Genomic DNA, 27831 nt, shown 5'->3' on the forward strand with positions numbered 1-27831 from the left:
TTTGAATAACATATAAAAACAAAGGACTTTGAAATCTAATCCTACCTGCATTAGTAGAACACAAAATAGAGACAAACATAACTGATTTTGACAATCTGACTATTTTACAAACACAATCTAATTATAATTAAGGATTATCTGTAACACAATTTGTACTTCCGGGTCACATCTTTCTTTCTTTCTTATATTCCTGTTTACTCTGTTTATTTCATTTTGTTCTAAATATAAATATAACAGAAAATGTATAGGGTAAATTCGATTTTGGATTACTCTGTGTGTTCTTTGCGAGTGTGAAAGCTATTTTTCTTGTAAAAAAATAGAGTGCAGTCTGATTTTTTTGCTCAGCCGAACATAAAATGTTTCGTGTCGGCAGGAAAGAATAATATTAGGACAACCTTTGTTCAGTAAAAAAATGTCGATTAATACTTTAAAAACAGCGAACTCACGATTTAAACTCTTTAATATTATCCTTCGCGTGTCTGTGGCAACACAACTCGCAATTTCATATATTTTTATACCTTCTACTTTAAAAACAGTCTCCATTTTACTGCTTTTATACTATCGTTTTATATATTCAAGTACAATTTTAGTTTAGAAGAGTAATTTAGAAGTAGCTAAATGTAGTCTATACTAATATATAAAATCCTTAAGTGACTGACTCACTTGGCATGGAAATGAAGTAAACAATGTAAAATATTATGGCAAATGTCAATAGTCGTCATTTCCAAGCCAACTAAACCACTTTTTTGGATCATACGAAATATTCAATACCTATAAAAGAATTTTGATATTTGTTGTTTATTCTATATTTAACACGAATAAATTTTCAACACATAAACGCGGATTTTTCATCCAAAGATACTGTCGTAAATGTTGTATCCTATGTTATAGGGCTTGTTTCTCTCTACAATTTCCTGTCTCACAATGTACCGTTTGTGTCCAGGAAGGGTTCATATTTTCATAGATGTCGATTTTCGAAAGAAATCGGTACATTTATTTTATTTCGTATATTTTTTCATTTTACTGATTTTATGGAAAGCACTGTTCATTAAAATGTTGTATCCTATGTTATAGGGCTTGTTTCTCTCTACAATTTCCTGTCTCACAATGTACCGTTTGTGTCCAGGAAGGGTTCATATTTTCATAGATGTCGATTTTCGAAAGAAATCGGTACATTTATTTTATTTCGTATATTTTTCATTTTACTGATTTTATGGAAAGCACTGTTCATTAAAATGTTGTATCCTATGTTATAGGGCTTGTTTCTCTACAATTTCCTGTCTCACAATGTACCGTTTGTGTCCAGGAAGGGTTCATATTTTCATAGATGTCGATTTTCAGAAAGAAATCGGTACATTTATTTTATTTCGTATATTTTTCATTTTACTGATTTTATGGAAAGCACTGTTCATTAAAATGTTGTATCCTATGTTATAGGGCTTGTTTCTCTCTACAATTTCCTGTCTCACAATGTACCGTTTGTGTCCAGGAAGGGTTCATATTTTTATAGTTGTCGATTTTTGAAAGAAATCAGAACTTGTATATTATTTCCTATATTTTTTATTTTATTGATTTTATGGAAAGCACTGTTCATTAAAGTGTTGTATCCTATTTTATAGGGCTTGTTTCTCTCTACAATTTCATGTCTCACAATGTAGCGTTTGTGTCCAGGAAGGGTTCATATTTTCATAGTTGTCGATTTTCGAAAGAAATCAGAACATGTATATTATTTCGTATATTTTTCATTTTATTGATTTTATGGAAAGCACTGTTCATTAAAATGTTGTATCCTATGTTATAGGGCTTGTTTCTCTCTATAATTTCCTGTTTCACACTGTACCGTTTATGTCCAGGAAGGGTTCATATTTTCATAGTTGTCGATTTTCGAAAGAAATCAGTACATTTATTTTATTTTGTATATTTTTCATTTTATTGATTTTATGGAAAGCACTGTTCATTAAAATGTTATATCCTATTATATGGGGCTTGTTTCTCTCTACAATTTCCTGTCTCACAGTGTACCGTTTGTGTCCAGGAAGGGTTCATATTTTCATAGATGTCGATTTTCGAAAGAAATCAGGACATTTATTTTATTTCGTATATTTTTCATTTTATTGATTTTATGGAAAGCACTGTTCATTAAAATGTTGTATCCTATGTTATAGGGCTTGTTTCTCTCTACAATTTCCTGTCTCACAATGTACCGTTTGTGTCCAGGAAGGGTTCATATTTTCATAGATGTCGATTTTCGAAAGAAATCGGTACATTTATTTTATTTCGTATATTTTTCATTTTACTGATTTTATGGAAAGCACTGTTCATTAAAATGTTGTATCCTATGTTATAGGGCTTGTTTCTCTCTACAATTTCCTGTCTCACAATGTACCGTTTGTGTCCAGGAAGGGTTCATATTTTCATAGATGTCGATTTTCGAAAGAAATCGGTACATTTATTTTATTTGGTATATTTTTCATTTTATTGAATATTAATACGAGTATTTTAATTTGTACCCTCTATATTGCACTCTAATCAGGACATACTTCTAGTGAAAGAAAAAGGTGGTGTAACTTGTAAATTAGTTCGTAATTTCGGTGATACCATAATACGATAATAACTTGGATATGTACACTAATCAGTTATAATGACTTCCTAATGAATTAACCAACCCACTTACACCAATGCGGTTTAATTTCGGCTAATAGAGATAGTTGAGCTCGTGTTAACAAGATGCTGGTCCAGATCGATAAGGTATTCCGAATATGATATGCCAGGAATTGACATTCAAATTCCGAATATGAGAGTTTATATTTTGAGAAGTGAGACTAAAATTTTAATTATTACAAAACAGCTTTCGAGCAACTTATAAGGAGCTTAGATTGTTATTTGATATTAGTAACTTTTAGTAAGTATTAGTAGATAGATATTCTATTATAATTCGTAAAGAACCTAATTCGTAATAATTAAATAGAAAACAGAATCACAACAAAAAAGGTTTAAATCAAAGCACAAATGTTTGTAAAGTACGCGAGTCATGAGAATGCGCCTATAAATTTAAGAAAAAAAAATATATAACCACCAAAAAAGTTTATATGCTTACAAAGAAATACTAATCCAATCTAAATTTCCAAAATTTACAACATTATCTGAAATACATATAGGAAAACTGTCAAAACTTCTGTAGGTCTACTAACAGAGCATTGCAACATTGATTGAAGAAATGAAGATGCGCAACCTTATGAGCTATTTCGTGGCACAAAACATGTCCGAGATTTAGTTTAGCTCTGCGCCGCTACGCGCTGATGGTCGTCTAAAGCGCAGCGGATAAAGAATACTGTACCGTAGTTCTGCTTTCAGTCGACAGAGTGGGCGGTTGCCGGAGACAGTGTTGCCAGAACTACGGATTAATCTGTAGATTTACGGATTTTGGGCACAGTAGGTAATTAATACAGATTTTCTATAATTTTCAACAATTTAATATAATATTATACGATTAAACAAAGAACGGCGTCAGAGTTGGCTTGGAAATGAAGATCGCAGTTATTTCATATGTAAAATATTACGGTAAATGTCAATAGTTGTCATTTCCAAACCTATTCAATATCTATAAAAGAATGTATATTTTTGTTGTTTATTCTATATTATTTAACACGAATAAATTCATAAACGCGGATTTTTCATCCAAAGACATTTTCGCCAAACATTACAGATATTTCACATTTTAATATGGCAACACTGTCGCATTGAAAAGGAGTGTTTTATGCGTTGGCCGCAGAACGGTTGGTGGCTCCACCGTACAGCACTTGAAACGTAAGAGGAAATCAAATCAGTCTTGTCACGAATTTGCCCATTAGGTTGCGTATCTTCCCAATTCTTTCAATCAACGATTGCAAGTTCAGTAGAAATTTAAAGTTTGTAATGTAAAAAGTATCAGAAATATAAAATTAAAACCTTAGTTATCAATAATAAAATAAGGGTAATGGTATAGTCTTTTTATAATATTTTTATATTTAAATCTATATATGTTTATTTTTAGAATAAAACGGAATGAAACTGTTTCACGCTATCAGACAGTAAAGTTAGGTAGCAATAAAACTTTCACGGAGGTCAGATCTGAGTTGTCTTTTTTTTAAATCGATAGACCATATTTTCCATTTTCTCTCGACAATTTTCCGACTGATCGCCTAGTGAGCAATTTAAAAATAAACACGTAAAACTTGCCGAGAGCGGGGCATGGGCTTGTCATAAAAGTAGTAAATTTTTATGTTACCGTCATCTCAAATATATAAATGTTTATTTCCCATATCTAAACGTTTGTGGCAGTTACTCCATTTATAAGTATTGATATACAGGGTGGCCCATTAGTGCGAGGAAGTCCAATATCGTTGTTGACAAATAGTAGTTCGTTGTTGACAAAGTTGTTGACAAATAGTAGTTCGTTGTTGACAAAGTTCGTTGTTGACAAATATATGGAAACAAGTATAGGTACCATAGGTGTTGCATCGTCGAGCGGGACATAGGAAATCCCATGTAAATTTTAATGGGGTCAATTATTGGCTTCCCTAATTATTTTAGAGAATAATTCTATTTAGGTTTATTGAACAGCACTAAAACCCACATTCAAAAGAATAACTTTAGATATTTTTGATTAGCCCGTTTACGAGTTAACTCCGATTTCTTTTTAAATATTTCTCCTTTCTTATGGCCCTGTATTTACTTATGAGCACCAGTCAAGGTAAAAGATAACTGTCAAATGAAGTTGTCATTTCAGAAATTTATCTATTTAGTGCTTTATTATTATTATTAAAAACTCATACCTACATCGAAAATATCAGCCATGAATTACACTACCGAAGAAAAAATAATGATGATTAAATGGTATTATCAAGGAAATAGTTATCAAAAGGTGTCGGACATGTTTGCTGCTCTGTATCCGAATAGACCGATACCTGGAAAATCTACAATCGCAAGGAATATCCAGAGATTTGAGACCAAAGGTACCCTAATAAATAACTGCAGATGTAAAGCAAGGCAGGAACAAAGAGAAGATGCAAGAAATGATACCGATTTGGAAGTTTTATTGTGCGTGGAAGAGAACGATCGAAAGATCAGCACAAGGAAACTTGAGGATGAAATAAGAATAAATCACACTACAGCGTTTCGAATTTTGAAACGACATAAATACTATTCCTTCAAATATGAAAAGCACCAAGAGCTACGAAATGGGGACGAAATACGGCGGCAAGCGTTTTGTTTTGATATGATGGAAAGAACAAACACGGATAGGGAATTTTTAAAAAACATATGTTTCACTGACGAATGCACGTTTACCTTAAATAATGAACCCAATGTTCAAAATTATCGATATTGGAACAAAGAAAACCAACACAGGTTTGTCGAAACAAGGACGCAATATCCACAGAAAGTAAATGTTTGGGCAGGGATATTCGGACACAATATTATCGGGCCATTATTTCTTACGCGAAATTTAAATGCAGAATATTATTTGGAACTACTCGAAAATCATATTTTACCTGCTTTACATGATGCCGCTAGGAAAAATCAGGAAGTTTGGTACCAAATAGATGGCCGCCCGGCACATAGTACCCTGGCTGTTCGGGAACATTTAGACAATAGTTTTAACGGAAACGTTATTGGCCTAAATCATACAAAAATCAGTAAATTGGCCAGCAAGGTCTCCTGATATTTCGCCAATTTTAATTTAAAAAACAGGATATAGAAGGATAAAAAATACCCAAATCTAGACGAGTTAAAAAATGCTGTTTCTGCCGAATGCAATAGAATTTCAGTTTACCAACTAACGAATGTAAAAAGAGAATTTTATGATCGCCTGGGTTATTGTCTAACAGTCGATGGAGGAATATTTGAACATCTTCTTAAATCCTAAAGTTCTAACAATTTAATAGTACCTAAATTAATAAGTTATTGAATATTGTAATAATAATATAATTAACCTTGTAATTGATTACTTTATTTTACTTTAATTCATATTAATTTATATTTATAAATACATCTTTAAGATTTCCGATGTAGGAATGAGTTTTCAATAATAATAAAGCACTAATTAGGTAAATTTCTGAAATGACAACTTCATTTAACAGTTATCTTTTACCTTGACTGGTGCTCATAAGTAAATACAGGACCAGAAGAAAGGAGAAATATTTAAAAAGAAATCGGCGATAACTCGTAAACGAGCTAATCAAAAACATCTAAAGTTATTCTTTTGAATGTGGGTTTTAGTGCTCTTCAATAAACCTAAATAGAATTATTCTCTAAAATAATTAGGGAAGCCAATAATTGGCCCCATTAAAATTTACATGGGATTTAGATTCCTAGTGAAGTTCCTAAGTTATTTGCAATTTATTCTTCTAAACTTTACCTCCTTCAATTTTAGATCAAGTTCAAAATTGCATTTTTTACCAATGTACTTTTTATACTTTAAAAACATGAACGTAAATCATATATTTTAAAAAATATATGACCTCTATGCAAAAAAAATAAATAATACACAAAAGTGTACAACAGAAGTCAATATATTGATATAAAGCCATTAATTTTTAAAGCACATAATATGCTTTTAAACTTTATCGAAACATGCCTCTGTAAGTTTTCATTTTTTAATAATTTTAATAACGATCTATATGGATGTAGCGCTTTTATTTTTATGCACATATTTCCCATACATTTATTTTGAGATATAATAGGCGAGTATCGGTAACAATATTGGGTCGGTATGAAACCAAAAGCACTAGTGGTATTTTACCTAAATTGTTTGACTAAACACAATCGTGTTATGGTCAAAATAAAGTTAAACTATTCAGAATAATGCAAATATCCAGGAATGTTTTTTCTTATTATAAGTATGATTTTAAATAAAATACAAATATTAAAAACAGGTTAAAGTTATAGCAGTAATCTTAATTTAATATTCCTTAAGAAAAAGGAAATACCAAAATAAACCTAAATTTAACTTCTGCAAAGTTGAACATTGCTTTCTCTAAAGTTACGAGGAATAAATAATAAATATCTCCGGACTTACATTCCTTGCTGGATTGAAACGGAATCGATATCGGGGTTAAATATTTATACTAAAGTTACACTTGAAATGCTTTATGATATATGTTCAGTATACTCTTTTAATTCGCTCTCTTAAGTTCTAACTGATTTAATCTCTAAAATTACTTATATAATTTTTTATTACGTTTATTAAATCAAAGAGTTTAGAGGTAAACCAACACGGCTGTGGAAAAAACTATTCGAAATGTTAATAAAATTATTTTTGACAATTAATCTTATATACAGTAAATAACAAAAGTACCATCCGATGGAAAAAAAACGGCATCAAAGACGACTGGGGAACGATAATTGGATAATTTTGGTAGGGTCAAGCCCTTGACGTCATTAGGGTAATTGTGCAGCATAGGTGTTTTTCGTATTTTTAGAGATTTCTCAAAAAAGAATTTTTGAGAAATCACTAAAAATACGAAAAACACCAATACTGCATAATTAGCGTCATTAGTCCTGTACCTTTCTTTACTATTTAATGGATTACTGCCAGTAGCCTTAATAAGGTTGTTATTTATTTTTATATTGAGTAAAAATGATTTTTAAATAACGTAGTTTAAAATTAGGGATTTTTTTGGAGATATATAGAATTGTGTGTCTGGACAGTTTCTAGTTTTTTTAATGTTTCCATAATTAGTTTTAATTTGACGCAGTTTTTGTTTAGGTTAGGTCAGGTTAGATTGAAGTTTTATGTATTTTTAGTAAAAAACGTCTAGGAGATTGACCTAGCCAAAATTATCATCGATTATCATTCCCCAGCCGTCTTTGATACCATGTTTTTCGATCATACGGTATAATGCGTATTACTTATCAACGATTCATTAAAATTTAAATCACTGTCTGCGATTTTAATAATTATTTTTACATATTTCATATTAGGACATTATCTACTGATAATGTCAAAGTTATAATATATTATGAGATTAATTTCTAACCGATGTTCGCAAAAATGATATTTCCCTACGATCCACAGTAGGCAATATGTCCAAACCAAGTTGCCAAAAATAACATCCACAGTTAGCATTTATGGCAATAACATTAGATTGGAAACATATTAGTTAAGAGGAAACCACATAAAACTAACAAAAAAACATATTCGGAGTCTCTTTCGAGGGGCTGTAAAACGAACTTTGCGCAAAACCTACATTTTCAGTTAATTTGTGTCCAATAACTGCCTTTTTCTACAATTTTTTAAATAGTAGGCGTTGCATTCAAGTGACACAGTATTATAACAATTGAATCGAACGACCTTAGCTTGCTGTCAATAATTATTGTGAAATTGTCATAATGTGTTTTACGTAGATTCCCGGTTGCGGTAAATTTAATGTCAAGGTAAGTAAAAAGGATCTTTTATTTTGATTTTTGGATAAAAACTAGGTAAAGGTCAAAGTAGAACATAATCATTTAAGGTTTTTTTTGATAGTGGCATATATATATATATATATATATATATATATATATATATAATATATATATATATATATATTTCTTAGAAAAGTTAAGTCAAAAAAATCGCAACTTTAAACTTATTGGAAGCGTATGTCTCCATGCGTATGTGTATAGTAAGATCCTTTATGTGGATACTTCTCATAAATTAATTGTAATAGTAGCTAGAGAAGAACATGAAATATAAAGTTACGTAATTTTTCTCAAAATTTCCGAAGAGGTATGTCATAAATGTCAAATGACATTTTTTGACAAATTGACAAATTTTGACAGTACCTAATTTTTTAAATTAAATGAAATGGATTTTTCTTTCAGATTTAAAAATGTGCACTTCGTGACCATTGCTTCCAGCTGTTATAAAACAAAATATCAGTAAATAGTAGGTGGTAAAATAAAATTTAGATATTTTTAATAGGTATAAATTCTGTTATTTTCGAAATTGTCATTGTTTAAGTCTCAGAATATTGTTACTTATTTAAAATATAATAATAAAATATTGTTCACATATTGTCTGGTATTATTAGAGACCCAACAATTCAAATGACAAACAATCTTGAATAAAAGTTCGATTGGATTAGTATACTTAGGGTTTTCTTTTATACATTGACACCCCCTTTATCTTTTTTATTTGACGTTTCCGAAAACTGTCTCAAATGAAAGTGGTTTTGAATAAATTTGCCAAAAAAGTCTATTTCGCATATCCAAAGTGCTTCAAAAAATCTGGGCGTGGTTCAACTATCTTATTTCAAATTAGGTATAGGATATGCTACATAAAAGTAGTTAGGATTTTTAGGAGAAAATAAAAAAAAAATAAAAAAATTAGGTACAAATTTTAAATAAGAAAGTTGGGGCCACGCACAGGATTTCTAAGGAACCCTGTATATGCAAAGAAGACTGTTTTGAAAAATGTATTCCAGACCATTAAACTTTAATTCAAGACACTTTTTTCGAAAACGTCGAATAAAAAAGATACAGAGGATGTCAATATATATACCTAACCTAACAATTATGTATTAGTCAAAAGATGATTTTTCCATTTTATGAATTCATTTCACCACCCCCAGCCAATCTCAAGTCAGCCAAAACTAACTGGGTTCACGGGCTACTGGCATAGAATGTTTTTACCAAATTTGAATGAAATCGTACAATAAAAGAATTTTTGCAACATACTTCTGGATTTTTGCCCACTGTGCGATCGTGCAAAAAGTAGCTATTTTTTCTACGACTAGCCTAGAAAATGCAGTTTGACACACGGAAAACTCATCTGAAATTGGCGTTTTGCAAACTGCTGTGTGCTAAGGTTTAGCGCACGACATGTGTCATTTTGCACACGACATGTGCCAATTTTAACATTTTTAACCTCCAATGTTTAGCTGAAACGCCAAACGCAACGCAGCCGTCAGAAAAGTGTCATCATTACATCGCAAATTATTTCACAAAACTGGCGAAAACTGAGTGAGTCTGCTGCTAATTTGTAGTCGTAGAAAAAATAGCGTAAAAAACTCGTTCGAAAACTTCTTTGTATACTCTGTTTTTTTTCTCAGGTAAGATTTCGACAGACGATGACAGAAGAAAAGCAGATGACGTCCCATACCAATCTATTTATTTTACTAAAAAAAGTTTCTAATAATTTTTAAGTTATCTATGGATGGGTTTAAATATAAATCCGTCATACGTCGTGTCTTGTTGTTTTTAACCAGTTTTATTGGTTTATTTAAAAAATGACAGATCGTATTTCAATTTTATTGGTTTGACGGAACGATGAACGACAAACGGACGCCGATGCCTATGAACTCGCCTTTAGATTTTTGTCATTTTTGACGCTTGTCAAAGTCTTGCCAAATTATAGGTTATAATTTTGTGTCAACTTTTGTTAAATACCCTGCGTTTTGGAAGATGATGCATTTTGATTCGTATTATTACTTGTGTTTTGTGTCTTTTGAAGTCAAGTGGAGGAAAAATCGAGTGAAAATTAAATGTAGACCCAGAGCACAGTTTATGGTTAATACTCGCTGCCCAGGCAGAAAGTCTTATACACCTGCCATCGATAAAGTTTGTATACCATTTCGTCGTAGATAAGTGCATCTCGTATATGGTAGAAGGATCAAACTAAGCACATACTAAAACTGAGTAGCTGCGAAAATATAAACTCGAAAGTTGGCGTTCAGTTGAGGTTCAGTTGCAGTTGGATGTTCGCGGCAGTTACTGGTTCAATATTTTTAAGCATTTAGTTAACTGTCAGTTTCGGTATTTTGGTTAGGTTTGGAATTGTGAAAATTTCGAACGTTTTTCTTTTGATTTAAAAAATACTTCTGGTATTTGTCAAAGTTCAAACACAGTAATCCACGATTACGCAAAAATATAAACATCACATTAACAGAAATAATGAAACAACTATAAGGGTCATTTTCCAATGCATCGGCGTACTGTGCTTCACGTGATCGACAGGCGCTTATTCATTGGCTGTCGCCGCCTTACGTCGCCAGCGGTCGCCAACTGCCCGCAACTGCCGACATAAACATTGACCATCTTTGAACTCCGCTGAACGTAAAACGAACTGCCAACTTTTCGACCAACTGACTTTATAAATGCGCGCGTTCATTTCATAGCGTTGAACATTTTGAACGGCAACTGAACCTCAACTGAACCTCAACTCCCGAGTTTATAAATCCAGCTTTATACACCAATGATAAAGTTTGTATGCTGCCATCGATAAAGTTTGTATACCATTTCGTCGTAGATAAGTGCATCTCGTATATGGTAGAAGGATCAAACTAAACACATACTAAAAACTGGAGTAGCTGTAAAATATCGACATCACACGGTAGGTAGATAATGGATTTTAGTACTGCAGAAAAATAATGTCAAAAGGTACTGGTTTAAAAAAATTAAGATTATAGTTAATTAATCAACCTTTAAGGTATAAAATTTGGTAGGTGTTATTATTAATAAAATAGTTTGTTTTATTTACCTATGTTGTTTTATTTATTCCTGTGGAATATTACAAATTTGTATTTGTACATAAGTTATAACACTTGCCATCTTGTCAATCAAATTTTAAATATATCCTGCTATGCGTTCCAGTTATACCAACTTATTTCTTTGTAAAATAAAATAAACTACTCTGAAATTAAAATGACAGACACATCTATCACTGTCAAGGATCTTCTCGTTGGACAGACTATACACTCGTTCGACTTGTATAAATAATGTGTAAGATTAAAATTAAGATGAACTCAGAAAAAGTTATTAAAAAAATAATATTTGTTTACAGTGTCATTGTTATTGGTAATATTATTCTGTAAATTACTGTAAAAACTTTTTAATAAACATTTAAATAAGAATTTCATTTCGATCGTAGAAAAAATGTTGTGCGCAGCATGTGCAAAAAGCATATTTGTTGCACTCAGCATGATGACTCATGCGCCGTGCGACAAATATGTGCTTTATGCACTAGTTACACAAATAACTATTTTAATTCACTTACCTTGACAGTTTTTTCCTTTGCTACTGAGTAACATCAACAACAGAATGCCGCAGAAGATGATCAAAGCTAACACCGTCGCAAACAGGCACTTCTCCTTGGATGGCTTGGCGTTGGGCACCACGATCGTCTTCGGACCACTTCCAGACATTTGGACTACTGTGGCCACTGGATGCGGCTCCGGGTTTGGCTTCTTGGCCTAGAATAGAAAAAATGATATTGGCATTATTAACCAAAACGCCTTAATTCAAGTTATTGAATTAAAGCGTTTTGGTTAAACTGTAACTGGGTGTAAACTCATTAATAGTATAAGGGTGAAAGAGAAAACTCATTAATTTTCTTTTATAAATTGGGAACTATTTTCCAACAACCTTTTTTTCCCTACATAACCACATATATTTCTCAAATATGAATAAAATATTTTCATTTTAAAAGAATTTCATATCCTACATGCACATAAACTAGTCAGTATTTACGTAAGTTGTTTTGTAAACAGAGAAACTGTTTCAAATTTGCTTAGGACAGTTGTCTAACATTTAAAAACAAACAAGAAACAACTGCCTCAAAAGTAGATATAGGGGTTACCAGCTCTAAAAAATATTTATGTTTAACGGTATATTATTTTTTTTACTTGACATCAATAATTAAATGTCATTATTAACTTGGAATACCGAATTATATTTAAATTGTCAAGTTAGCGAATAATTAATTTATAATAGTGCTGAAATAATACAAAAAAATAAAGTGTGTTTAATAAAAAAATGTTTTAAAATAACTTTTCTGACATATAAATTATTTCTTATTAGATATTTCTAATAATATGGTAATTTTTCTCCACAAAATACTGAAAAAATAAAATAATTGGCATTATTACAAGTTAATTTATTTTTTAAAACTATAAACAAATATGTACAGCTTTGTTAAATTTGCTATGACTTTCATTCAAAAAGGCCGTCAATTTTAGAAAATTAGAAAAATACCTACTAAATTTTCAATACTTTTTTTATTTGATTTTGTTTGTAGTTTCTGTGTATTTTATATTAATTTATCAAGTATTTAACTATGTTCAACCATTCTTCCATTACAAAACTATTAAAAAAACTTAAATGATGAATTGAGAGATATTTGACTGAAAATTATTTATCATGCCTATACGAAAATAGTGACAATTATTGCTTCAAACAAAATTTATATTCAATATAAGAATTTTCAAAGCAAATAATTGATTCATTATAAAAATGAAGAAGTGCTTGTCTGTCTAAAAATACCGCAGAAATAATTTTATCAACGAATAATTACGGAATAATCCTCGAATAAAAAAGAGACTGGAAAGAAAAATAAGAAACAGCGCCAGTTCCGAGATAATAAAAACGTCCTGAAAATGGAAATAAATTCTAATAATGGAAAATCAATTTTAAACAGATTTTCTTTTTGTGTTTCTCCGGAAATCGAGCCTTTTCCTATTTTAAATCGTGTTTCATAAATCTATTTATTAAATAGGGCGAATCATTTCTACTTTTAAGGAAGATTGTTTTACTTCTAGATTCGAGTCATTTTGTGGTAATTAGTAATTTTCTTCAGTGACGATGAACAGATTTAAATAAACTATATACCGTATGATCGAAAAAAAAAAACGGCGTCAGCGATGGCTATGAAATGAAGATCGCTGTCATTTTATATGTAAATTTATATGGGAAATGTCATCGATTGTCATTTCCCAGCCTTTTTTTAGCTATGATCGGTCAGAGGTAGGTTTGTACAAAACAAAACTCTAATGACAGGTAATGGGGTGCAACATTATATTGGTAATCTTATACAGGGTAAGTCTTAAATAAGTGAGAATATTTTTAGGAATAGTATATTTCGACCACAGAAACACAATTATAAGGTTTTTTTCGTATTTTTTTTTTAATTTTAGAATTTTTTGAAACATTTTTTGTTTTTTTATAGTTTTTAGTTAAAAAACAAAAGTTTTTGATAACATGGCAACATTTAAAGGTAAATTTACATGAAAAAAGAAACGATAAAAAAGATCCAGTGGTTCTTAAAATTTAAACAAAAAATCTGTTTTTTTTTGAAAATTTTCAAAGTAAAATAACTCGGATATTTTGGACTTTAAGCCCTGAAAATATTTAGACTTATTTAAGACTCACCCTGTATACCTATACAGGGTGGTCCGAACGGTATTCCGGAAACTTTGGCAGCATATTCTGCAAATAATAATAAGTAAACAAGTTCGTGTAAAGGTATCTCCAAAAATGCTTAGTTTCAGAGATACGGGGTGTAGAATTTTCATTTTTATTTCAATTTTTTCCAAATAATTTCTGAAGTCTGAAGAAAAAATCGAAATAAAAATGAAACTTCTACACCCTGTATATTCCAAACTAATAATTTTAGGACACACATTTACACGAACTTTTTTACTTATTTTTATCTGCAGAATATGCTGTCAAAGTTTCCGGAATACAGTTCGGACCACTCTGTATATTGGACACATATTATGAAAACTATTATTTCATAGCATTACCTTAAGATATCCATTTTTAGTTTCGGAACACTTCCAGTTCTTGTCCACTTCTGCCATAGCAATGGAGTTGCCAAAATCTTGGCCCGAGTTGTGCATTTAGTACTGAACGATTGTTACATCTGAAAAAAATATAGCTAAGACGTTTTTTTTTTCAATTAATCATAAATATCTGATAAGATAAGTCAGATTGATACTTTAAACATCATTATTTATAGTTTTGCGACTAAATTTAGTATTTTTATAAATAGCAGGTATATTAAGTTTATATCGAATTTAGTATTATTTAACATTTCGAAAATATTCATTGCCAGCATCGAATTCATAATTTATTATGTATTTATCTCTCAAAAAACAATATTTCTTATAACTATAAACATTGTACCTACACATAATCAGTATAACAATTATCTTTTGAATCAATCTAAATCTAAATATATAATAAGTTCATTCCCTTCGGCATTATTTTTATACTTTATAAAATGTCAAGTGTTAAATATAGTTGTAAAAGAAAATCTGATTCAAAAATAATTTTACTGTAATAGAACAAGATGAGACTATGGCAAACAATACGAACAAAGAATTGTTTATTTGACATTTATGGAAAATAATTTAAACTTATACGGGGTGGGCCACTGAAAACTTACAATGGCTATAATTTTTAAACCAAAAAAGATATCAAAAAAATAAAAAATACCGTTTCTATAATATCGAGGGGGAATACATATAACGTATTTTTTGAACCACCCCTACCTACCCTTAGGCGGCACCCATAGACTTAAAATAAAATATAGACTGAGCATCTCATTCATAAATAGCTGGAACATGCGGTCAGACACTGTCTTGTTATTGTTGTGTTATTGTTTTAGGTTATAACGAGTGCGACACGAGCGATAGATAGGTTGTCTCTGTCGTAACGGTCGTTCCCTGACGACTCTGCCGAGAAACCTGTACTGTCTTTCGTTTCTCAGAGGTTGACTTAAATGTCCATATCTTGAAGTGCAAATTTCTTACCAATTTTGGCATGGCAAACTATATTTTATGGTTTTAAATATATCAGTCATTAAAACACTTATATTTTATTAAGATTTAGACATTTTTTAAATAAAAAGTTTAGAAAAAAACAATTTAGAGAGTCCAAAAGGATAATGATAATAAAATACTACACGTTATAGATAAATTTGAATCGAAATAGGTAATTTTGAAATTAATAATAAATTATTAATTTTAGTCAAATTTTAAACCTGAATATTAAATCTAAAACAGGATCTATTCACAGAATTATGAGTCGGCGAGAGGAGAGAGAACTATTTAAATATAGTTGTTGTAATTTTAAAACCTGGTTTAGAAACTGTAGAATTATTATGTTCAATTAGAAAGTGCAATATAACAATTAAAGCAATGATTGTGAATATTAGGAATGTTGTTGAAACATAGGCTCGACATTTATTTAACTCGGTCGACTGTACAGATAGTAAACATGCAGATTTGCGTCTCAAGTGGCTCATCCCATAATTTTTTATATTTTCAAATAAAAAGCAAAGATTTAGTATGTTAGTATATGAAATAGAGTGCAGTTGATTGACGCATTCAATTGTTTTGGTCTTCCTGTTTCACAGGAAATGACTATAGCTTTTAATTTTTAAACGGCACCCATAGGTATATTTCTACTTTATTCGATGAAAAGTAGCCTCCTGTAGATAGAATGAGATATCATATGTCAACTTTTGACATATGGTTTAATTGTAATTGTAACTTGCAGAGTTCATAACATTAATTTGACTCGGAAATACCAGAGTGTGTGGTATCTATATATTCATAAAAATGCTTTCCAAATATGCTAATACAAGTCACTTGTGTTCCATTTGAAAAAATTGACATATGTATGATTAAAATACGATTTGTACATCACTTTTAACCGTGACAAGACACAGAAACCTATTAGACGATCAAAACTATTTTTTCCAAGGCTCATGGGGTCTAAAACTTAGTGGATTGAAAAGCTGGTTAAGTTTAAAATGGGATATATTTTTAATGACAATGTAAAAGTTGACATATGATATTTCATTCTATTCAGGTGTCATTTTTATGAATAAAAGTAGCAATATATGAGGTGCCTTTAAAATCAAAAAGATGTAATCATTTCGGTGAAACAGGAAGAGACCAAAAAACAATTGAATACGTCAATAAATCTAATTTATGTCATATACCTACTAACATACAAAATCTGTTTTTATCTGAAAAATAAAAAGTTATGAGGTTGAGCCACAACAGAGACGACCCGGTATATTAAAAATATTGTTTCATAATGTAATATCATTTTAAAATTCTTGTACGTTATTTTAGATTCTGAGGTAATTTTAGAATAAACCGGAATATATTTTTTAATAAAACATTTATTAATTGTGTAAGAGTTATAATTATGATTTTGTTACAATGTAAGTACGTAAATAATGTAATGTCAAAAGAAAAATTCAGATTTTACATTTGCTAAAATATTATCTAAATAGCCTTTCTGCATAGCGCCACTACATTGACTGCCAATGGGTAAAATTGAGGTTGCTACCGGTCAAGATCGTTTCAAGACTTAGAATGGATTATTTAAAGTCAAATTTCCTTTCTAGAGGTGGCACTGTGAACCATATTTTATAGTTTTGAACAGAAAGTCAATAAAATAAACACTTAGGACTACAAGCTAAGAAAATGCGTTAATACAGCCAGGAGATAGCGGCAACAAGCACTACCACGTGTTACGTACTACAAGGTAATAAATGAATGAATGGCTCCTCGCCTCTAATCAGTGTTGTTGTCATATTGTAAAGAACTTATCCTTACTAAACAGTATCGACTTATAATTTAGTAGTGGGACTATTTAAGCATCTATGGAATATTAAAACCTACTTTTATTAGAGCTGTAGAGATTAATATCTCCAATGTATATGTGTATTATAACAAGAAAAATATTGATAATAATGAGGCAATGACAACATAGGCTCGATGAGGAAGGCTCAGTCGACTGTGCCCAGAAATGAAGCATGTGTACAAAAAGGTTGTTTGTCCGCGTTGAGATGTAAATAGTGTAGTCCATGACATTTTATTTTTAAAGTCTATGGCAGCACCCTACTCACTTGAAAATCTTAAGTAGCAACACCCACTTGTGACACCTTTTGGAAAGCCATGAAAATCCTAAACAATGATCATAAAGTTATTGGGGTGAATTTAAAAAACTACATAACACAAAATTAGGTGGACATTAGCTGAAAAAGTGATTTTTTTCAGCATAAGTTACAAAGTGGGAAATTAGGCAAATGAGGTATTCTTCAAACCACCCCGACCCACCCCTAGGTGCCACCCCCTCACTTCTTAAATCTCAAGATAGCGATACCCCACTTGTGACACTTCTTTGGAAAGCTAATTGAAATTGCTAAACGATGGTCATACAGACTTCAACTTCTTACTGGTAAGATAAACTTAATTACTGGTAAGTAGTGATAAGAAATGTAGGTGTGACAATTTGAAAGAAATTTAAAATGATAATTTACTTATATTTTAATATTTTATAATTTAATTCTCTCACTTTTTGGAGTTTTGGATTTCCCTCTCCCTAGTTTGCGAATAATATTTTAAAAATCAATAATTTTATTTATGTATACAGAGTGTCTTAAAAATGAATGTTTTGAATTTAAAGAAATTGTCTATTTTTTTAAATTAGCAGTTCATCTCATTTAGCGATGGGAACTATCGAATGAATTAGACTATCGAATGGTTAATGAATGAATGATTTCAACTATCGAATGGTTTTATTCGAATAAAATCATTCATTCATTTGTATACTAAAGCATATGTGACAACCTCGCCGTGCGACTAAATGGTTATCGTTGAGCCACGACTATCGAATGCTTTTGATAAATGAAATTTAGTATTCGTTTGATTTTTGTATGCGTCGGTGCATTATTAGTTCTTCCAAATTTTTATAACTTCGCCGTATAAATACTGTGCTATTTTTGCGTTTATTAAAATAGTTAAAATACTAAAATAGTAGTTATTTTTTAATTTTATTTATTGACGATTATATGCATGTGCAGGTGGTCAAAATTTTTCCGAAAATTTGTGTGGTTTTCCGTAGTCCGATCTTTCAATTATTTAATTTTATATGGTATATGGTCTATTTTTTAATGGGAAATTTTGAGAAGTAGCAATTTTTAAGAGAGATGAGATGAACTTACAATTAATTTTAAAAATACATATTTGTATTTTAGATGTTTTAATAATATGAATTAGTTGGTACTTAATAATCATATTTAAGTAATGTGGTTGTATAATCATTTAAGTAAATAGTTATCGAACTCAAACTATGGGGTGAGAAAATTAAAATGAAAGTTTTACACGTGCCAGTTTAAAAAAAAAGTTAACGATGTTTGTATTTTGTTTATGCTAATTCTCTTACATGTAGTTTTTTGCGAAGAAAAAATATTTCATTTATTTTTTAAAGTAAATGCCAGTAAAAGTAATATAATTAATTAATATAATTTTTAAATAGAGATATAAAGCACCTAATATAAATAATTTTGATTTCTAATTTTTTATTTATATTTTCGTTCCATTACACTGCATGCTTAGAAAATTAATAAATGTTTATATTTCATGATTTTAAAATTTGTTGTTAATATAACAAATTAGTTCTGTAATTATTATTATTTAACAAACCAACGTTGCCAAAAAATTTAAAGACTATATTATTTTTAAATAGGATCTAATATAAATAATTTTGACATCTAATTTGTTGTTTATATTTTGCTACTACTTAAAAAAATATTGATATTAAATCATTTTAAATTTTGTTGTTAATAGGTATAACAAATTATTACTGTTATTATTATTTATTAAACCAGTCTTTGCTTAAAAACATTAAAAATCACTTTCATGTTCTTACATCCAAAATAACAAGTATTATTGCAGTGTAACAACAGAATATTAATAAAAAAAAATGCAGAATATATAGACATACTATCCCTAACTAACTAAAGCCAAACAATAATATTCTTTGCTAATATCAACTAATGCCAAAATATGGCAACAGCGCCCTTCATAATGTATTTTCTGTGTAAATACTAGCACCTCAATAAAAAAAATAATGTGTCCTTATCTATATCTGACTCCGCAAAAAATCAAAGATGCCGGCTTCTTTCATAGCATTGCCACCGACTGCTGTCGGGTTTCTCGGAAAGAAACCTACGTCGCCGGGCGACAACTAAAATTCAGTTAATATTTTATTATAATCGATCCTGACGAATAAATGAATTTCATAAATGAATGAATTGTATAAATGAATGGTTTTTGCTGCCGAATTACTAGAATACAATATTTCAAGGCAGATGACGGATCTATTCGATAATTTTTATTCGAATAGTTTTCAACGAATGTTTTCTTACTAACTATCGAATTATTCGAATGAATTGCAACTATCGAATGTTTCGATAGTATTCATTCGATAGTTCCCACTACTACTCATTACATATTCAATTAGTTAAATGACAACAAAACTAGTATTATTTAAATTAATTGTTTAAAAACAATAGGTAATTCTGCATCTTATTAGCTGCATTAAATAATAAATTCATATTTTCATGTATAAATTGCCAAATACGTATTTAATATGTGTGGTTTCTTTAATTATTTTCTTTAATATTTGCAGTGTCTTTAATTACTTTTTAAAATAATCTAATTGTAATATTTGAAATTATAATTTTAAGGTAGGAATATATATTTTATCCAGAATTTCATAGAAAGGAATAAGAGATTATTCCAGTGGCGTAACTAGAAATTTTGGACATCCTTGCAACATTCGGCATTGGGTCCCTGGCTCCAATGCCTCAATATCAACCAGTCGGCTCTGTATCAGTGCACCGCCACTGGATTATTCAATAGAAACTCAATATAGAGAAATAATGTATTGGTTTTATAGACAATAATTAATTAACTTATCTTTATTGAGAATAATTTATTAAATGTTTACGAAATTGAAATTTTAAAAACAAAAGGTAATTTCAAATATATTGGCATTATAAAATAAATCATACAACTTTAATTGCTATAGGTTTAAAGTTAACCTCCAAATAAATGTGATAAAATAATAAAATATATGTATTTTTATATTACATGTTTATTATTGTATTTACCAATTTGTCCAATTTTTTTCAGACATTTTCTTTTCAAAATTGAAATAATAATATTTATTGTATCCTAGTTAATTTCAAAATTATCTCTTCTAATATTTGCAAATTTTCCATATTTGAAATTATAATGTTTGAAAAAGTTGGCTTATAAATTCATCTTAGTAACGAGTTTGTTTATTTCATCGCATTTTGACATGTCATTCGAAATTTGTCACAAAATCACACAAATTATCAACAATTTTAAAATTCCAAAATCCCGAACATATTGGTTAATAAGGCCAAAGAAATCGTGTTGGATTTACTCTGTGAAGTCTCGTGCCATTTACCAGAAAGAATATGATGTTTTTTAATGAATGGAAAGACAAAAATGACCTGTTGTAAATGAAGATGTATTGTTAAATTATTTCACGAAAAGTAAGTACCTAGGTACTTACTTTAAACAAATAACTTAGCTTTTGATATTGTTAGTATTTAATAATTTAATTATAAATATGTATAATTTTATGTGATTTTGTGACAAATTTCGAATGACAAAATAAAACAACCAAATAACGAATTTAGACATTTTAGTCCATAAAGGTTGCCATGACGACCTTTACGGCCTAGGCCGAAAAAGAAACATTTTACGGACTGAAATGAGTCCGTAAAATAGCTGTTTTTGGGAGCGTATGACAAAAAATAAATCATACAACTTTAATTGCTATAGGTTTAAAGTTAACCTCCAAATAAATGTGATAAAATAATAAAATATATGTATTTTTATATTACATGTTTATTATTGTATTTACCAATTTGTCCAATTTTTTTCAGACATTTTCTTTTCCAATTTTAAATAATAATATTTATTGTATCTAGTTAATTTCAAAATTATCTCTTCTAATAAAATCGAATAAATATATATTTTATATTTATGGACAAATATTTAAATTTTAATAAATTTGCATAGTAGGTTATTAAATTAATTGCTAACAATATTGTATTTTGATTTATAGAAAAAAGGTAATGTCAAATATAATTGGCACCACAAAATAATTCATAGGCCATTTATTGTTATAGGTTAAAAGATAATTCTAAATAAATGTGAAAATAATTATATCTATCCATTTGTTTTGTTGTCCTTTATATTTAAGGAAAAAATAGAATATTTTTAGATCAATACCAATCAATACAATTTTTGTCAACTCATAGTTCATTTTTATAACTTAAATTTTACAAAATATCGAAAAATATTTCATTATTTTTATAAATATATAAAAATAATAAAATAAATAAACATTCCATATCTAAAATTAAATATATTAAACAAGTATTAAAATTATTAATAAGAAAAAAGAAATAGATAAAATAAAAAATAAAACTGAAAAATAAATGAAATAGTTAAAATTATTTTGAAACAATTTTATGAAATTAATCATGGAATTACAGAATAAAAATTTATACAAGGTGATCCAAACTGTATTCCGGAAACTTCGGCAGCATATTCTGCAGACAAAAATAAGTAAAAAAGTTTTTATAAATGTATGTCCTAAAATGCTTAGTTTTGGAAATACAGGGTGTAGAAGTTTCATTTTTATTTAGATTTTTTCCAAATAATTTTTGAATTAATATAAATATTTGGATGAAAATTGATGTCTGGAAGGTTTTTGACATGAGAAATTTGATTTTGATGTTAATATGACTCCTATTTGTAGGGGGCGCCACCTATATGTGTTTTAATTGTTTTGAAGAGTAATAACTTTTTGTCCGTACCTGTATAAAACTACTGAATGAAAAAATATACATATCCGTGACTTTTTACGCAGAAAATGTCTCTTCTTTAAAAAAACATTTTAAGTATATGATTTCAGTCTATAGTCTATAAAATGAATAACTTTGAATTTTGACCGTTATTTTTTACCAACATGGCAAATATAAAATCCCTCTATCCAAAAAGTTACTGATATTCTTTAAAATGAGTGCCGAACGAATCAGATAGGTTACTCTTTTTACTTTCGTGATATAGAAAAGGAAAATAATAAAACAAGTGACAGTTCTTCCTCTTCTTGCAAAAATTAACGCGAAATGTCATAATTGACAAAAGTAAAATGTCATCAGCCTTTGACATTTCTAAATATCAGACCAATGCCGTCTCTAATAGAACAGCCTCGGAGCGAGATTTATGACGTCACGCTAGTTAGATACCACGGATTAATAAATATGTTGTAGAATACACGGAAAACTTAATTATTCCTCGTATTTTTGGTTTGTATTTTAAAAATGATATAGTTTACATGAAATATACATAATATATAGTTAATAAATACAATATATATATATACCTATTTATAGTAATAAATACTTTGGCAAATAAACTATGAACCATACAAATGCAGCAAATGTTTTACAATATACAAATAATGAATAGGTACATAAGATAATGGGTAAAATGTAAAATATATTTTAAATTTTGGGGTTTGAAAATCGATCTAATTTAACAAAAAACATTCAGTATCTACTAATAGTGATATATTATTATTTGCATTCACAAAATTTATATGTATATTTTGCAAGCATCACTGTTCGAAAAATTATATTTGCAAATAATACAATATCATAGAAAAAAAGGCGTCAGCGACGGCTATGAAATAAAGATCGCTGTCATTTCATATGTAAAATTATTCTAAAATTTTTGATTTTCTTGGGATTTAGGTTCGGGAAAAACGCTGATTAAGTTTTCATTTGGTTTTTCATTATTTTTTTAAGTTTCAAAAAAAAACGTCATAGCTAACGTTTATAGCCTTCATCAGTGTTGTGTCATATGAAAAAAATAGTGTCGAATATAATCCAAAAAATTACATATACGAGGAATAATTATGTTCATGTATTCTACAACATATTTATTAATCCGTAGTATCTAACTAGCGTGACGTCATAAATCTCGCTCTAAGGCTGTTCTATTAGAGACGGCATTGCATCAGCATGGCCGCAAGTAGCTAACCTAATAAAATATACACTAGAAAAGCCCGCGGGAACTGTCAAGTTCAAAGTTATTCGTTTCACAGACTATAATAACTATTTAGTCAACATGTTTAATTTATGTCAATGATGACAGGTAGGTATTGATAATTTCGATTGCAAATATCTCAAGAACCATTACTCGTAGCAGTTTTTACCAAGAGACTTTTTTATAGTCTATTCTTCTACTCAGTAGTTTTCTACAGGTACCGACAAAATGTTATTACTCTTCAAACCCGTTAAAAATATGTAGGTGGCGCCCTCTAGGGGTGATATTGGGCATCAAAATCAAATGTCTTATGTCAAAAAACTATATATACAGTACATCTGCTGGATCTGTGTCTATGAAAGGAATGCGGACAAAAACATTTAAATAAACAGCAATATATTTTATACGTCGATTTGACGAGTGCGTCACCGCAAATCGCTCCGCCCCACAGTGGGGTATTTGACACAGATAGTTGATCGAAATTTTTTTTATGTAGACCTTATATAAATTATTGCTATTTTCAATTAAAGAGGAAATAATATGAACAAAATAAAGGATAATTGGTCGATTCTAAAAAAAGAAAAAGAAAAATCACTGTTCAGTGTTTGTCCGTGGGAATACCACTAATGCCAGTAGTAATATCGCAACTAATATTACTAATGCTACGACTGATCCGCGAGCAATGCCCATACCACTAAAGTCGCTACTAATGCCAAATTGTGTTATACTGCTAATGGCACTAATGCGATCGCTTTGTACAGAACAATTCCATCCGGTTTAGAACCTCGGCATACGGTATATCGGCTGATTGGCAAATTAGAGGAAACGTAAAGAATGTTTTCTCGTGTTTATCAACAAAAATATAAGAAATGCGCAGTATTTTATTTTACTGTATGAAAGCCCAATGTTTACTAAGTAAAACGTATATTCTCTAATATGCTGAATTCTTCGAAATGCGCAACTAAATCTCTAAGTATAATAAAAATGTCACAAATTTAATCAAATTTTCTGAACGCCCAACTTTTAGTTGCAAAAAAAATCGTTAGTATAGAGAATATCAAAATTAATAATACGTTTTTGTAGAATACATACCTGCAGCTTGCTGAGCCATTTTCAATCAAAACAATAATATAAACGTAAAAAGAGCACAAGAACAAAAACAATTTATAATTTTAGACATAAAATTTAGCCATTTTCCTCTTATCTGTGAGAAGTAACAACTTTGACGTTTCGTTGAAACAAATGAATGCAATAAACACACCCATAGCAACGCCATTCATTGCAGACATGATTTAACTTATCATTTATCTTTTTTTGGCAAATCTTAAACACATTTGCTTTTTCGAATTTCGATCACCTTTTTCATGCTAATACCCCACCGTGCGCCCACTCATTTTATTGGCTACTTGCAAATTTGTTGACTTTTTATTGATGGGACGCGTCGTCTATTTTTTTACGAAAACCATCGAGAGAATATCGTTTCCCCTCTCACGGATACCCCGTAGCTACAGAATGGACAGACGTACTGTACCTGCCACCAATTTTCACCCAAATATTGACGTTGCTTCAGAAATTATTCGGGAAAAATCGAAAAATAAAAATGAAACTTTTACACCCTGTATCTCCGAAATTATGCATTTTAGGACATATACATTTATAGAAACTTTTTAACTTATTTTTATCTGCAAAATATGCTGCTCAAGTTTCCAAAATACGGTTCGGACCACCCTGTATATCAGGTGTTTATTATAATGTACTAAATTTTTTATATTATCTATCTATTAGATGAACTAGTTTATTTTATAATTTTTTAGTCAAATTTTATATAAAATATAAAAATTAGCACAAAGGAAATAAAAAATATTAAATATTAACATGTTTTTATCAGTTATATTTTAAATAAAAAATAATTAATTAATATTTCATCTTAATAATGAAATTTTAGTCGGTAATATTGTTATTGTTATAAAGCTTATATAATAAGTGTAATATTTATAGTTTATTTACTATTTATTATATTTTCAATTAGGTAGTCACTCATATAAATATTTAATATAGCTGTTAAGAAAATATTTTGAAAATGTCTCAGCAAGATCATTATAAGCACGAAAAAAATTATAACAATCGTTATTTGTAAACATATTGACGACCAGAAAATGATTCAAATTTATACAGCACAGAAACTAATCATTCAACTTACCTTTTTCCCTTAAATCTGATCAGCACAGTTGAAGAAGATCGAGGAAAAATTCGAATATTTCTAGGTTAAACAATTCGACTAAAGTTGTAGAAAATTTAGGAAGGCATACATACGACAGGGCCTGCTGGATCGATAGCCGCTGCACTTGTGCTGGCCTGTGCAGGAACTAGCTTGATTTTCTCCAAAACTCCGTGGTTTAAACCACCTGTAAATCGACTTGGCCCGACTTTTCCGACCCGAGTTTTCCCGAACGAATCGAGGAAATTGTGCCTTTATTAATTTTTCCACTTTTCTTCCATGCCGTTTTTGCGTTGCCATATTTGAACAAACATTAGGCCAGATTTGTGTGTGCAAAACTGTTATTTCTAAATCAGAATAATTAGGTCTATTAAATTTTTTGATTATGTAAAGAGCACATTGTTTACTCACTTGTTTCGTCGAACTGCTTGAATCCATTTTTGCTTTTCATCAAATCGGTGGGAAAACTATGAAGCTATAAATTGTTGCTTCGGTAGAGCTGAATATCCGGGAAAGTTGAGATATTGAATGTTATTACACCCAACAACGCCCTAATTACGCTCTCCTTTACGCCTTAACATTTTTTCGGCAATTTTATTAACATTTTAAATTGTCGCAAAGTCACAATACGACGCGACGTCTAGTTCGAATTCTTTTTCACTTATTTTTTGCTACCCGAAACAGCGCGTTACATCACACAAACCTCGTACTTTTACTTGAGTGATTTATTGTTTCAATAACTGCACTAGCAAAAAACTAAAATACTTAAATATTATGACAAAGCCACGATTTCAAGCGTTTGTGTCTAGTTATTTGTTTTAGAATAAATTAGGGTTTGATAATTATTCAATTTTATCAGAACAGTAGAGATAAAAAAACCGGATTTAATAAAAAAATCGGAAATGTCACTTTAAGTTGAGAGGTTTGGCAACTGTTTTCTACCCTTGTGCAGTTCGTTACGCTGAATGCTGAATAAACCGAAATTAATTTTCAAAGAAAACTGTAAGGTAAACTTTACTCTTGAAATGAATGGGTCTTTAATGTAATTGACGGAAAAATATACGCATTACTTCCTGAATTTGCAGGTTTGCTTATTCTAAGAATTGTATTTGAGTTCGAGAAAAAAGAAAACTACCATGTCAATATATACAGAGGGTAAGTCTTATAAATAAGTGCAAATATTTTCAGGATTGGTAGATCTCGCTAAAATTCTTCTAAATTTAATCTACTACCTGTGTTGCCATATTATCAAAAAATTATATTTTTTAACTAACAACAAAAAAAAACCTTTATAATCTTGTTTCTGGAGTCGAAATATACTACCCCTAAAATTATTTGCACTTATTTAAGACTCACCCTGTCTATTTTATCTTTACCAGTTTTCAAATAAATTAAAAATAGTTCTTTATTTTTTTTCTTAACACTCATTTATTCGTTATTTTTCAGTTTCATAAAATTAATCTACTACCTATATGTTGTCATATTATCAAGATTTTATATATTTTAACTGAAAATTACAAAAAAAATTCAATAGCGCGAGATGATGAGTAAAATGAAAAAATACTTATTTAAGACTCACACCCTGTATAGTTTTTTCGGTACATCGCAGCCCACGTGATTATAGGTACTATACATTATTTGTATAAATATAAAATCAAATGCTGTAGCATTAGGTACAATAAATCTGAATTACTAATTCGTTAAGTGAACAATATTAATTATTATTGTGATAATTAAACGGTTTTTAATTTTATACTACTACTTGTTTGTTTTTTTATATTACTGTCTGTTTATGTCACAAGATATAGGGTTCTTTTACTTAAAATTTTGATTTATTTTGTATTTGTTGTATCTGAAAAGGGCGCAGAAAATTATAACATATTTTTACTCACCCCCTAGTCACCCTGTATATATTAA

At 29.6% G+C, this 27831-nt stretch overlaps 1 protein-coding gene across 2 annotated transcripts in view; it reads right to left on the bottom strand.

Moving 5' to 3' along the window:
* The window catches only part of LOC115884764 (neprilysin-1-like), a 58853-nt gene extending 32490 nt beyond the window's left edge, over positions 1–26363 (bottom strand). For both annotated transcript variants that reach the window (XM_030903435.1, XM_030903433.1), the window contains exons 1-4: positions 26326–26363; positions 25897–26261; positions 14541–14659; positions 12017–12212 (exon numbers count right to left, since the gene is read on the bottom strand). In XM_030903435.1, the coding sequence (XP_030759295.1) occupies positions 12017–12212; positions 14541–14636 (292 nt within the window). In that variant the 5' untranslated portion in view covers positions 14637–14659; positions 25897–26261; positions 26326–26363. The remainder of the gene's footprint in view (positions 1–12016; positions 12213–14540; positions 14660–25896; positions 26262–26325) is intronic.
* Between the last annotated feature and the right edge of the window lie 1468 nt (positions 26364–27831).

The sequence above is a fragment of the Sitophilus oryzae genome, unplaced genomic scaffold (assembly GCF_002938485.1).
Source record: "Sitophilus oryzae breed Bouriz unplaced genomic scaffold, Soryzae_2.0 scaffold_357_pilon_pilon, whole genome shotgun sequence".
Taxonomy (NCBI): domain Eukaryota; kingdom Metazoa; phylum Arthropoda; class Insecta; order Coleoptera; family Curculionidae; genus Sitophilus; species Sitophilus oryzae.